The 15,461-nt window shown below is 40.1% G+C and overlaps 1 protein-coding gene across 1 annotated transcript in view; it reads left to right on the top strand.

Moving 5' to 3' along the window:
* The window catches only part of UBE2E1 (ubiquitin conjugating enzyme E2 E1), a 66,477-nt gene extending 53,365 nt beyond the window's left edge, over nucleotides 1-13,112 (top strand). Inside the window, exons 5-6 of the mRNA XM_054991419.1 lie at nucleotides 7,514-7,661; nucleotides 12,367-13,112. Of these exons, the coding sequence (XP_054847394.1) occupies nucleotides 7,514-7,661; nucleotides 12,367-12,464 (246 nt within the window). The 3' untranslated portion in view covers nucleotides 12,465-13,112. The remainder of the gene's footprint in view (nucleotides 1-7,513; nucleotides 7,662-12,366) is intronic.
* Nucleotides 13,113-15,461: the final 2,349 nt, after the last annotated feature.

Genomic DNA, 15,461 nt, shown 5'->3' with positions numbered 1-15,461 from the left:
TTTCAACACTGAGGAACGGCTGTGGTTTAGGGAGCAGGTTTATAAAGTAGTTCGCCATGCTAATGTTTGTATAACTGTTTGTATAATGTTTTGAGTTCTACACACGAGCCAGATTCACTGGATGCTGTTCTGGTGACCCATTGCTGTTCAGTATAATGCCACAACTAACTATTTAGTACCCTCTTATTGACCTTAAGAGTGAAGATTAGGTCAGTGGTTATGGAATTCTTCCATGATGTAGAGCCTGACTTTCCCAGTTCTGCTGCAGCCCACTGAGCCATCTAAGATTTTGTTCCTGAGGATACTCGTGGCCAGTGAGGGGGGCACCTGCATTTGGAGGGGGGGGGTTCTGTAGAAATCACTACCCTTTCTCCCAGAAATGGAAGTGTGTTTCTGTCAGAGGAACTGCATAGTTGGAGACATGTCAGTGAGAGAGCCACGCTACAAGTGATGCCTGACACAGGTTGGACACTTGTCAGCTTCCCTCAAGTTTTGATGGGAAATGTAGGCGTCCTGGTTTTACAGCTTGGCTCTCCATTACAGCTGCAAGACCAGGATGCCTACATTTCCCATCAAAACTTGAGGGAAGCTGACAAGTGTCCAGCCTGTGTCAGGCATCACTTGTAGCTTGGCTCTGAGTTTCTACCAGGAAGCCAACAACTGCATTAGGTGCTTGAGATACAGGTTTATTTGTGGAGTGATTGCATTTTGTTTTCGGTGTTCTTACCCTTTGCTCGGCTAGGGTGGATGTAGCCTGTATACAACAGCTGGCTTTCCTTACATTCCAGACTTACACAAAGATTTTTTTTTTTTTGCCATTGAAGACTAATACATAGTCTCTGCAATCTTGTTCGCTAACATTTTCTACCTCTTGGAAAAATGAATTGCTGTAACTCCAGCAGCTTTGCTGGGCAAAGGTCCAGTTTCACAGTTTGAATCAGACAAGTGCTATTTGACACATTATTTACAAATATTAGCAATAACTTGTGACAGTTTTTAGTATCTTACAGGCTTTTTATTCACATATGTACCTTTCAAATATGTATCATTTATTTTACCATATTGATTTTTATAGTGTGTTTAAAAAAAAAACTTTTGAGTATGTGCTGATTTTTGCCCTTTTAACCTGTTATTTACAATAGTGCAACAAAGAACACCTAAACAATGTGCATCATTTATTAGAATTCCAGTCGTTTTACAGGCTGGTTTACAAACTTCAGGAAAGGCACACTATAAAACTATATATATACTTAATCACCATAAAATGCAGCTCCCCAGTCAACGAAACACAACACTTGACCAAAAAAGTATTGAGTTGAGAGAGAGAACTAACGTGGAGAATGGCTTTTAAAATCTTAGTGAATCTGAATTTGTGAATATTTAGTTTTGTCATGAGTAACCAAATATTAACCACAATCAGAAGTCATGAACAGACAAAGGAAAGTTTCCATCAAACTCCAGCTGGTCTTGAAGTTTAAATGGAGGTTCTTAGACTAGTTTTTCAGTTTCTCTCTTCCCCACAAATGGAGTTTAGAAACCCAGGTTTGTGGGGAAGAGACAAGCTCCAGGAGAGAGGAAGCTACACAAACATGGCAACAAGCCAGGTTGATGCCGGTCATGAACAGATCCATATATGACATCTGGATCCAGCCAGTGGAGTGATTTTGTTGTTGTTGCTATATTCAGAACCCATCAAATCATTCCATTATTTTGTAAGTAGGGATTCTGGTTTATGCTGTATCATAGCTGAAACGTTCTATATTGGCTTTTGAAACTCTTACTTTTGAGGGATTTTACTTGACTAACAAAATTCCAAGGAAGTTACAGACATTTAAAAAAGACAGAAGAGAGTTCTGAAAGAGTGGCTTTAACAACCCTAGTTATAAGCACGGTTAAAATGTGCTAAGGGGAAACTGATCTGCGTTAAGTGATCTTGAATATGCACCTAGAGTCCCATTGAGTTAAATACAAGTTTTCCTAATGTGGAGTTCAGAAGCTATACAAGTACTCCACATAATAAATGCCTTAGGAGACATTAGTATAGGCTAGTCTCCTACAAAACGTGTTTGAAAAGACCTGAGCTTTTTCATGATTTGAATATTCATTTTATTGGTGATTGAAACAGTTCAACAAGATACAAAGTCCCTAGAACTGAAGACTTTGTATTTACATCTCTTCTGAATTTGGTCATGACATGAGAAGATAATAACAATTCGCTAGTTGTGGGGAAATGCAGAGAAGGCATGGCAGTCTCATCACAACAGGCCCCACACCCTTGTCCTGAACTCTGGGGGGTATGACAGGATCTGTGACGGGACTAGCCACAAAGAAGGATGGGCCAGTCCAATGAGCTGGCTGGTGCCAATCTGTTTTCAAAACACCAATTACTTTAAGCATTCTTGCATCATATTTGGCAGCATGCAGTTCAGCAGGTACTTTTTATAACTGATCATGGAAGCTAAGAACTTAGAGCCAAGCTACAAGTGATGAATGACACTTGAACGGCAAGTGAACGGACTCGTGTATTCCTCCCTGTTCACTTGCGCTCCACTTGCACTCCACTTGATCATTACGTGATCAAGCGGAGTGCAAGTCATTCGTCATTCGTAGCTTGGCCCTAAGAAGCCATAGACAGAGGTATCCTCTGACACATGAGCAGAGAGAGTTCCTCCTCAGCTTTCTTATATTTTTTTTCTTAAGCTTTTCCTTATCTGATGACATTCTACTGGCCAATACCTTTTGCTACCTGCTAAACACCTGCTATACCATTAACTCCTCCCCCCTGGTGTGCCCCAGTCAATCCCTGCCCTCTGTCCATTCATTTTTTTTGTCCTAAAATCTTGTAGAGGCTTCCCCATAGTGTCATAATCACATCGATTTTGTTTCATTGTGTAGTCAACCTATAAAAGTTACCACTTGGCTCCAAGTTGTGGCACAGTTAAAGCATTCATCATGTAACTTGTGGCCATTGCTTCTGCACTTTTGGGCTGTGGGGTGGTGTTGATGCTGAGTAAACGGCAGGTGAGGGCTAAGCACTCACACCAGAGATGCTTTTAGAGCCCATTTGTGAGGTGACTCCAACTAACACAAATTGCTCCACAACGTGGGGTATCAAGAGAGCCAAACCATTTGCTTTAACGCGGCTGGTATATCATGTATCAAGAGCCAAGTTGACAACAACTATAATACTAATCAAGTGGTCTCCCTCATCCTTCCAGTGAAACGGTTCCTATGACTGATAACTGTATGGGGATCCCATTTGAAATAGATAGCACAGCAGAATTCTGGACCTTGAAACGCTGCACAGAATCCTAAGATTTTTGTGGCCACTTGGAAAGCAGTGAATTGTGAGATATACTAAACAAATGGCCTCTGCCATTCTCACTGAGATTGTAACAGTAAGGTTTTTCTACTTAAGCATACCTACCTAAGCATACTTTAGACTAGCAGTAACTCATGGAGAGCCACAGCCAAAAGAGCCACATTTACTTCTATCTCAGGCATATTGCCTGTACCTCAGAAAGGCTCACAGTTTATCTGTCCTTCAGTCCCTGCTTCAAAATGGAAACCATCTGTCAATCACAGGCACTACATGGAAGTAGCCTTGCTCACTTTTCTGAAACACGAGGCAGGTTCCACATGGGGGCAAATGCTCAGAAGAGCCACAGGGGGCATGTCAGAATACCACACTTGGCTCCTGAGTCACTGAGAGTATCACTGCTTTAACTATTGTACTTATGGACATTCCTATCATAACTGGAAACCTAAATAATGGATTGTCTTTTTGTCTTGCCCCTCTAAACCAGAAATAGAATTTTTGATGGAAAAAAGAAAACTTGGAAGCAGGGCTCGAATACCAGAAATCCCTATAAAGTTGCACTAATTTTTATTCTTGCACACTATACATCCGTGATCAAAGTTAGCTTGAAGGCTGTACAAGATAGAGACTTCCGGGACATCTGGCAACCCCATTTGTAGCTTATAAAAAGTAATTTGTGCAGTTCAATGTTCATGTCCAGCCAGATTTCAGGGATGCTTTACCAGCAGACAAAGTCACCCGGGTTAGCTTCCTGTTACATATAATGCAACTATCTAATTTATCTTTGTACAGAGATTTCAAGTAAAATAGGTGTTAAGATGACTTCATTTAGAAGACTTAGCAGAGTCGTCTTGTTCTCAGTGCCCGGTACTTACTTTGTTGTGAATAAAAGCAAAATGGTACAAAACAGACTTAAGGGAATTTCAGGTATGACACGCTGCCACTTTTTGCACATTTGCATTTCCACCACTATATACATATGTATGCAGTCATAAAAGAAATTATGGCATTTTTGTAGGCATGAGCAATGTACTGTGTAAGCACAAGCTCAGGGCTATTGGGTCTAAATTGCAGGCTACATGTGAACATGTGTAATAATACCCCCACAGGCCCTCTTTTTAAAAGTTGTTTTAGGAAGTGGTGAGAGAAGGTTCCTTAATTCCATTTGAGATTGCCTCCTGCGGGATTCACATTTATGAGAACAGTATTCATTTGTGGGATACAAATACCTCCATTCACTACTAAGAGGCAGGAGTAGAGAGACAGTTAGTGAAGGGATGTGACAGAGAGATCTTCCATTTCCACCTATGTAGACAAGCATGCAGAGGTTTTCCTCCAGCATGAAACGTAGAAAACATCAACTTTTATTTCTTAAAACCAAACATGAACTATAGCACCTTCTAAATCAAATTCACTTCAGTCAAAGAGTCTGTTTTTCTCTCCCTTTTTCCAGAGTGCCCCTTGGTTATGTCCTAAAGAGGCAGCGCTCTATAAACAAACACAAACTTAAAGCAATTATCACTGTCTTTCTCCCACAAATACGCAAATGTGATTCTTCCCACCAACCTGTGCCTGCGCCTGTGCTTTTTACCTCTTCTCTTCATCCCTTTTCACTTGCAGCCTCTGGGGTGACAGGCAGGCATCCGGGTTAAGCAGATTCTGCCCACGATCACGCCAGAGGTAGAAATCAGCTGAGTGTGCTCAGGCCAGCCCATCCGCTTACATATCAGCATTCAGGTGATGCCTAGGTGGCAGCAGGAGACACACGGAACCCTCCCCACCTCGTAAGAAGGGCAGGTCCCTTTCATGAGACCTCTGCTGCCTGACCTTTCCGTTTCTTTTGCCGGTCATCCCCATGTGCAGACTCACTTCAGAAGTAGGATATAATGCCTTGCTCTAGGTCTCTGGAAAAACACCAGGATAAAAATACAGCTTAAAAATTGAAAAGTGCACCCTTTGCCTTCTGAGGTTAAGGTTACTTATTTCTATTTCCTGATAAAGGAGCTGTCTAGACAAAATAGATGTAGTGTGTTCTAAGCTAAGCAGTTCTTCTACATCTTTAAATACGGGCAAAAGTAATGGCCAGCTGCTACCGCAGGAATTCCCTGCAGTTTTAAATCTTCCTTATCAATTTGGTGTAATATCACCAGGTGACACAGGAGGGCAGTAGTTTGCCATAAATGTAGAAAGTCAGACTTACTGGTTCCTGTTAACTATTCTAATTAGTTGTAAAGGAAGAATAATAGTTCTCACATGGGTAATAAAATTATTAGAACAGTAATAGCTTCATAAATTATACCAAGTATGAAATTAAAACATGAAATTTAATTTCTCTATTTGGTATGGAGCTCAAAAATTACTTTAGCAGAAATCCACGCAGGCAGGAGTAATAGTTCAGATTTCAGTAAAGAGGAAAAGAGTCAGTTAAATACTAAGCCTTGGTCTGCTTTTGAGTGCATTTGCAAATTCGGTGTATTATGTTATCAACTTGAGATGATCACCATTCCCCACTGCACTTTGAAAAAAGGGTGAAATTTGTACATAGGTCCATTTAATTGTTTGTAGCATTGGTCAGTGTTATAGACAAGTAATCTCTCAACTCAAAAAACAAGGTAGTCTGGACAAACTTATAGGCACCTCCAAGGCATAACCACATATGTCATAAAACCCCAGCAGGGATTGCCATCCACACACACACCTACCCTACAGGGAGTTGCTTCATATCAGCGATTACATGTCTTCTTTATTACTGTTGTTCTAGAAAACAGTATTTTCTTGGGTTTGACAGGCTTCCAGTGGCTGAGCATGTGGAAAACCTGTTCAGGTAAACAAGGAGGTGTTCACCTCTGAGGTGTCTTTCCCGCAAAAGTTCTTGATGGAACCAGAGTAGTGCAAGTTGACTTTCTGTTTTGTCAAAAAGTGTACCAAAGATCCACATGATGTCCTGCGTACTGAAGCAAGATTAACGGATATGCAAAGCAGACATTCTTACAGACCACCATGACTGTAAAGTTTTCTGAGCCCACCTGTTCTCTTCGGACGATGAACTTCAACCCAGCAGACTTCTGTGCATAAACATTGCTGTAAATTGTGAAACCAAATCAGCAAACCCTTCCAGAGTTACTGCTGCACTTTTCTTTTTTACAGGAGAGTCAAGAGACTTTTTGGCTGTCTTGACATACCACCTGGTCCACACGCATATTTTTCCCGTGTGGTCCAAATACTGATATACACATTGCATAGGGAACAACATCACTAGAGATCACATGCTAGTTCTTAATGTAAATATCTGTTTTTGGCAATGGAAGACCATTGGATGGTTGTCTGATGCAACTGAGAGCATCTGCTCATCGTTGAGGAGGGGGCATTTTTCTGAATCCAAACACATATCTTTGCCCCTCCCTCCATTGCAATAGTAGGAAAGGAGCTGGGGGGGATTAAAAGGAAGGATGGGAGGATAGTACTGGGCAGGATGCTGTGCTCTAGCTGTTTATCCTTCCCTTTCAGACCTTTACTCATATGAACTTGGAGCAAAGAAGAGACTTGATGGCTTGTGCGTGTCATCTGCTTAAGCCTTTTGGTGCTCCTGTTTTGCATTACACTTGATGGATGAATCCCTTTTAAACTATTTCAGATTTAAACGTTTCCTGTGTCTTTATGCTTTAGGAAACCTTTTTTATCTCCTTAAGCTGGTCTGTGTGTTCTTATTGAACTGTGACAGCCTGAACTGGACTCATTATAATCTTACTGTTGTGAAATATATGCCTAATGGAGCAGTGATCTTTCTTTTGATGCCCTTGGGCTGTGTACAGATGACAGGTTTTTCAAAGACTTAAGAGTGCCACAAAAGAGCCAGCTTTAGCGGCAGAACATGCATTGACACACATGCACACACAAACCCCTTCTGATGTGATCTCATGTTAGATTTCCACAATGTGTGTGCTTTGAAAGCCTTGGGATCTGTAGCAGGACAGAAAAAAATAATGCTTTGCTACAAAAAACAGCAGCCTTTCTGAGTCAGTATAATAGTTATCCTCTGTACACAAGCTTGAACGTAATTAAAGGACACTATTTGTTAAAGTGAGAAGCGCTAAGGCTTTAGCTGTGATTGGAAAACATCAGACAGAAGCTACTTCAAGTCAGTTGAACTGAGACTGTAACGGCGTCTTCTGTGTGTTTCTTTTCCTCTTGTAGGTTACCTTTCGAACAAGAATCTATCACTGTAACATTAACAGCCAAGGGGTGATCTGCTTGGACATTTTAAAAGACAACTGGAGTCCAGCGTTAACCATTTCTAAAGTCCTTCTTTCCATCTGCTCGCTTCTCACAGACTGCAACCCTGGTAAGGCTCCTGAAACAGGTTGGGCTGAGGGGGTGACTACGATGCTTCAGTCTCCATTAGTCCCATCTGAGTCCAGATGACCTGAAGGACTGATTGTGTTACACAGGTGTGGGCTTCAGTTCTCATGGTTTTGCTTATAGAGGCAGACGTGGATATTGTGTAGAAGAAAAATAATTCGATGCAAAAGGCACGGCTTTTGAGTGAGATCTTTCAGTAATCTTTCAAGAATATTTTTTTAATGGAATGGCCATAGTGCCTAAGATCAGAACCACATGCAAAAACCTCTGCAAGGCCAAAACCCCTCTTCCTACTGCTTCTCACTCTTCCCATCATTTCTCCATCTTTATCAGGTGCCCGACCAGTAGAATCCCTCAAATGTCCCACTTTTGCCTCCCAACGCCCCCAGAAGCCATTGACCAGCCCCTTTGCTCTCCCCTCACCAAGTTCATGATTCTGTCAGGGATCCCTGTCGGTAGTGCTGTCACCATCCGTTTATGCCAAACTCCTATTCCAAACATGTGGCAAAGGAAGAGAATACAGAGTACGGAGCATATCACAGTTTGATCAAGAGATCAAACATACAGCAGATATTCCAATTAAGCAGAACTCATACTTCTTAGAACGCCATGCTTAATCCACTGCGTTCTCATCAAGCGAAAAAAATAAAGAAGCTAGGTGAATAATAAACATTTGAATCATGGAATCATAAAGTTGGAAGGGACTCTAAAGACCATCTAGTCCAACCTCCTGCCCACTGCAGGAAAGCCTAAAGCACCCCCAACAAGTATTCATGCAGCTGCTCCTTTAAGGCTGTCAGTAAGGGGGAACCCACCACATCCCCAGGCAGTCGATTTGGATTGAGTTTAGTGTTTTAAAAATAAATAAGGGGTATCTTTCAGCCAGCTTTTTTGCTTCATCTCACCCAGTTTTCTTTACAAGAGTCTCTGTCTCACATAGCTTTTGTCTAGGCAGATTCAATGGTCCTCCGCAATAGCTTCTTAAGGTGGTCAAAGAGACCCCCCTGTCCTCCCTTTTCTAGCAGTAGAAATGCCAGCTGCATCCTGCCCAAGGTGTTTTGCTTGGATTAGCTTCTGGAAGTGAAAGAGTATCTAAATGTAATGTTCACAAAAGTCTGCTAAGAGATAGAAAGGCTTCCATTCATACATTTTGGTCCCTGTCATGTTCAGTCTTGGGTTGTTCCTGTGAAACCACAAGTCGCCTGTTCTGATGTAAAATGGGAGCACTTTTTAAAACATACAATGCTTGTCTGAATTACTTGGCCATGTAATTTTTCTCAGGCAGATCAGAGAGTTGCCTATCACAGATAGAGCTTTGAAACAGTGGCTGATTCCGCACACATTGGATAATGCACTTTCTTTTTTTTTTTGAAAAATTTTTATTGGGTTAGAATCCATTATTTCCACATTTACATTCAATTTTCCCCAATTTTTTCATCTCTAACCCCCTCCCTTTCCCCCCCCCTTTTTGTTGACTTCCAACAGCTTTCCAACCCTTTGTCCCCTTTCCCTTACTTTTATTAGCTTCCTCTATCTAAAACAAATATATATTCTCCATTATTCTAAGCAGTACATCCTTAACTATTTTTAACATTATATGCCCAAACTGTAAGCCTTTGTTTCCATCTTAGATAAACAATTTATCCCAATTTTTCAATTTCAGGTATTTCTATATATCATAAACCATATAGATCATACATTCGTTTATATCAAACAATTTGACTTATTCTCTATATATATTACTCATTCTATCTTTTTATAATAGTTCTATATATCTCTCCTCACGTAGTCAATCAATTTGACCCATCTATATCTTCAGACATTCAGTTTGGTACAAAACTTGTCAGAAAAAAAAGAAAATATTGTTAGTTAATCGCTCCTTATATTTAGTCCTTATAATTAATTATTTTCTCTATGTTCTGTTTGTTAACCTATATATATCTATATATATGTCAATCTATTAATCTGACTGCTTATTAATTCACATTTATCTCTTCTCCCCCCGGTAAAGTCTCCCCCCTCTACTTCAATACTTCAGTAGTTCTCAAACTGCCACAGTTTTCCTCCCACCTCCCATTTCTTCTCCAGGTATTGTTTCAGCTTCTCCCAGTCTGTGTTGAACTGCCCTGAGTCCAGATCTCTCAATTTTCTTGTCATCTTGTCCATTTCAGCCATATACAGCAATTTGTAAGTCCAATCTTCAATAGTTGGCACTTCTTGTACTTTCCATTTTTGCGCATACAAAAGTCTAGCTGCTGCTGTCATATAAAATATCAACGTCCTGTGTTGGGCTGGAATTCCCTCCATTCCCAAGTTCAGTAGCAGGAGTTCTGGGTTCTTATTAATTTGAAATTGTAAAATTTCACTCATTTCTCTTATTATTTCACCCCAGTACTGCCTGGCTACCTCACACGACCACCACATATGATAGAGGGAGCCCTCATGCTTCTTACATTTCCAGCATTTATTAGAAGTATTCAAATTCCCTAGCGCAATCTTCTTTGGTGTCATGTACCAACGATAGATCATTTTATAAATGTTCTCTTTGATATTAATACATGTCGTTGTCTTCATTGTAGTTTTCCACAAGTATTCCCATGCCTCCATTGTTATTTCTTTATTAAAGTTTATAGCCCATTTCACCATTTGTGTTTTAACTATCTCATCCTCGGTATACCACTTCAACAGTACTTGGTATACCTTGGATATTCTTTTCTTATCTTCTTTAAGAAGGGTCTGCTCTAGTTCCGAATTCTCTATTCGTATACCTCCCTTTACAGAGTCCGAATTATATAAGTCTCTGATCTGTCTATACTGGAACCAATCGTAGTTAGGTGATAGTTCCTCTTGTGTCTTTATTCTAAGTTTGAATGCTTCAGTTTTAGTTATTTCTTTATACGTTAAACATTGTTGTTCATTATCAACAGCTCTCGGGTCTATCACCTCATATGGAACCACCCACAAAGGGGTTCCTTCTTGTAGATAAATTCTGTACTTCTTCCAGATTATGTATAAACTTCTCCGAACAAAGTGATGCAGGAACATCGAGTTGACCTTTACTTTGTCATGCCATAAATATGCGTGCCATCCAAATATTTTTTTATATCCCTCTAGGGCTAATAGTTTCTTGTTCTTTAATGTCATCCATTCTTTCAACCAAACTAGGCAGATTGCATCATGATAAAGTCTCAGATTGGGCAGTTGCATTCCGCCTCTTTCCTTTGCATCTTGTAAAACTTTCACTTTCACTCGAGGCTTCTTGCCTGCCCAAACAAAATCTGATATTTTCCTCTGCCATTTTTCAAATTGTTTGGAGTCTCTGATGATTGGTATTGTCTGTAGCAAAAACATTACTCTTGGTAACACATTCATCTTAACTGCTGCAATCCTGCCCAACCATGACAAATTCAATCTATTCCATTTAATCAAGTCTCTCTCTATCTGAGTCCATAGTTTTTCATAATTGTTTTTGAATAGATCTATGTTCTTTGCAGTTAATTCGACTCCCAAATATTTCACTTTACTTGTTACTTCACAATCCGTTGTTTCCATTAACAATTGTTGTTTCTGCTTAGTCATATTTTTGCATAATATCTTTGACTTCTTTTTGTTAATGAAGAAACCTGCCAAGTCTCCAAACTCCTTGATCTTATCTATCACTCTTGGCATGTTCTCCAATGGGTCCTCTACAATTAACATTATGTCATCCGCAAATGCTCTGACCTTGTATGAATAGTCCTTTATTTTTATTCCACGAATTTCATCATCTTGACGTATTTGTATCATCAGAATCTCCAATACTAAAATGAACAACAATGGAGATAACGGGCAACCTTGTCTTGTTCCTTTACTTATCGTCAATTTCTTGGTCAATTCATCATTCACCACAATTGCTGCAGTCTGGTCTCTATAAATTTCCTTAATTGCTCTGATGAATCTTTCTCCCAATTGTAGCTTTTCCATAGTGGCAAACATAAAGTCCCAGTTTAAATTGTCAAACGCTTTTTCAGCGTCAACAAAGAAGAAACCAACCTCTTTGTCACGATAATGCACTTTCAATGCACTTTAGCAATCGTTTGGAAGTGGATTTTTTGTTTCACACATAAAAAATTCAGTTCCAAATGATCTCTAAAGAGGATTGGAAGTGTATTATCCAATGTGTGCACAATCAGCCTCTAATGTAGATACTGACTTAGGTTTTATTCAGAAGTGTTATGATAATTAACTGTTTTAATGTAATATTCCCATGTGAAATGCATTCATAGATTTACTTACAGCATTTTCACTAATGCTATACATTATAGCAAGACAAGATCTCTGTGCATAGAAAACCCTGTTTGTACAATCCAAATGAATTGTGCTGCTTTAGAATACTTGTATCAGAACAGACACATGCTCTGTGCATGTTTACATAGTCTGTGGCCTAAGAAGCAGAAAAAGAACCTGAAAAGCCTTGCTGTGTGTATATAACATAACCAGAAGAGTGAGTAACTGGTTTCATTTTGTTTGGTCTTTCCCAATGTCTTGACAGAAGAGCATTAATAACCCAAGCTGGTGCACATTCATTCAGAAGCCCAGTAACATTATATATAAATTGGTCAACAGTTGGTGCTTTTGGAGCCCCCGTTGAATCAGATTACCTCTCCTGCTCTGCAAGTGGTGAGAATGTCTTTTTGTTTCCTTTGCAGCTGATCCCCTTGTTGGAAGCATTGCGACTCAATATATGACTAACAGAGCAGAGCATGACAGAATGGCCAGACAGTGGACCAAGAGATACGCTACATAAACTGGATTTTGTCGAACCCTTGGATGAAAATCGTCTGTGATGGAAAGAGCTGCTTATGATTTTGAAGGGGTGGGACAGGGGAGGGGAGAAACTGATAAAAGAGTAGGGTATTTCTATAACAGATTTTATTCAGTCTTTTATTTCCTAAGATTTTGTTGTTGTAACTTAAGGTATCTTGCTACAGTAGACAGCTAGAATTGGGAATAGCATATTTTAAGACTGTCATTAGTTCAGCAATAGTAGCTCTGCTATAGCACCAAGAAGAATGTAAACTACTTTGACAATTGGAGGGGTGGGCGGGAGAGGGTGTTTGGTTACTTGTGATAGGTAAAAGATCAAAACAGCTTAATTTTGTACAGGTACATATATTTGGCATTTATGTAAAAGTTCCTTCAAGAAGACTCGCTACATACTTTTTTTTAAGTTTGGTTTTATTTTGTATAAAGATGTTGGGAATATTTCCCTCCCCCATGGGAGGTGGGAGAGTTTGGTATTTAACAGAACCTTTTAAAAGACTGCTGTCTCATTGATACGGAGAATGGAGGTGTGGCAGCGTGTTGCCTCACCAAACTAGGGGAAGTAGTTCATGTATTAATTTTTCTATGCCAGGTTACCTTTGTGAAAATAAAGGTTTTAATTGGGACTGACTTAGAGCAACCTGTAGTGAAATACCTTAAGCTGTTTAACTGTAAGGCGTGGAATAGGAGTCACTCAGTGGATTGGTTGTATGTTGTGGGCTACCTAAGTCTGCATTTGTTACTGTGCTAATAAAAAATATGTACAAAAATGCCCCTTCTTTTTTGTTTTGGTGGAAAAGCTTTGTGGCAAAACAAAGTAGGGGAAAAGGAGAATTCCACATAGTACCCATTTGTTAATGTTTGTTGATGATGCATGACCCCCAAAGTAATACCATAATTTCTCTACATCGGAATATATTGAAACACAATGCCTCTTTTGGCTACGTGGTTCTGACCATTACGCTGCCTCTACTTCTTATTTTGGGAGCCATTTGTAGAGCCAGCATGGTGTAATGGTTAGAGTGCTGGACTAGGATCTTGGAGACGGGTTCAAATCTGTGCCCTGGAAGTTTGCTAGGGTCAATCACTGTCTCAGCCTCACCTACCTCGTAGAGTTGGGTGATCATGTGAGGATAAGGTGGAGGGGAGGGAAACGTTGTAAGCGGCTTCCAGTTCCCATTGGGAAGAAAAGCAAGTTATAAATAGCTAAATAAAATAACATGGTGCGAATAGCATAAGCCCATTCTGATTGCAGGCTGTTGAATTTCCAATATGCCAGTCACTCAAAACATGTTAGTAAGAGATTGGCAAATGTGTCAGCTTCCTTCAACCAGAACATGTAGATGAAGGAGGTACTAAAGGAGGCAGAAGAATTGTAAAGGAGTAGGAAGGGAGTGTGGGTACCTCTAAGAGAGATCGGCTGGAATGAAGAGATGCCTGGCGGGACAGAATGGAGACCATGAGCAAGGAAGTGCTGAACTTCGCTGCTGTTTGTGGTTGGTGAATTGTATATTTAAGATTGGATTCAACAGTAACTCAACGGTGGTGTCATTTGATTCCCACTTCCAAGATAAAACTGATTGAAGAGGGCAACTGTCAGAATGGTGTACCTTAGTGCTATGCTCCATAGCCTCACAGCTGACCCTAATGCTGCTCTTCTCTTGCAGTAGCTCATATAATCAAAGCAACAAATCTCAACTTCAGATGCTAAATCTTGAGCATACCCACAAATAACGTGCAACCTTTTGGCTACGAGTGCATCTTTTTTAAGTGCAGGAGTCCTATCGCCAAATGGGTTAAATGGCATATGAAAGTAACATTCCTGGACAGAAAACATATTATCCCATACCTAAAGCATCCTAAATTAATATCAAACTTTTTCCAGAAAATTATTGAGGGAAGAGAATTTATAAACCCAGCCTTGATCAGCAGAACTGCTTTTATATTTAGAACATCCTTGTAGTTTTAATTGAAACGACCTACCTGTTATTTAAAACCAATGAATCACGATATATCCCGAGTAGTTATTTCTCCCTCTTTTTCCTGATTCATGTTAATATCCCATGTTTATTTTGGATAACCAGCCCTAGTTCTTTCAACCCTGTTTATCCTCGTCTGGTGAATGTTTCCAGTTTGATCACTCCCATTTTATGCTCTGGTGTTTAGAAGGGAACACAGTATGCTAAATGAGTATGGTACTCCTCTAATGGGGAGCGGATCTGTGAGTTTCTAGTTGGGACCTGGAAAGGATAATTCTGTAATTGTAAACAGCATTGGCTCTTCATATATGTATGTGTGCACTTCATTTATGCCCTGCCTTTCTCTCCAACGGGGAGCCAAACCAGCTCTATAGCTCAGCATTTCTTCATTTATATCATTTGGTTTTCCGTAGAATTTCTGGCTCCTTTTCAGAAGTGCTGCTGTTAACCTGTCCTACATCAGCTGCAATGCAATTCTGAGAAAGGGCTTGCAATTGACCAAGCTGAAGGATTCCAAAGGAACTATTCTCAGTAATGAGAAACCTTCATGTGATCCATACACCCAATTTTTTTTAATGTATCAGCTCTTGAGTATAAGTTGATTAACAGTCCGTGGATAAGAAAGCACCATTGCTGGATTTGAGGAGGGGTGGCGGCACTAATACTGAATTTGCTTGGTGTTCAAATCTCTCAAGAGCAATACAAGAATTCTGTAAAAACAAAAGTCAGGGAGAAGGGAGTACCCCCATTGGCTCCCGTCACCATCAGCCAGCACAAGGCATAGCGAGGAACACAGGTATTATGGAAGATTCACTTATTATCTAAGATGTAAATAACATGTGACCCTGTCTTTAAAGAAGGAAGTCCCTCAAACTTCCTTTAACATAACACTTTATGCTACCAGCAGGACCTGGGAGAGGCACCGCTATCGGCAACCACAAATGTCTAGCAGAGAGTATCAAGGGCTCGAACACTCCCAGAAATTACCTGTGATTCAGTCT

The sequence above is a fragment of the Eublepharis macularius genome, chromosome 11, assembly GCF_028583425.1.
Source record: "Eublepharis macularius isolate TG4126 chromosome 11, MPM_Emac_v1.0, whole genome shotgun sequence".
NCBI lineage: Eukaryota > Metazoa > Chordata > Lepidosauria > Squamata > Eublepharidae > Eublepharis > Eublepharis macularius.
The sequence above is the reverse complement of the archived record's forward strand: the minus strand, read 5'-3'. Positions and strand labels throughout refer to the sequence as shown.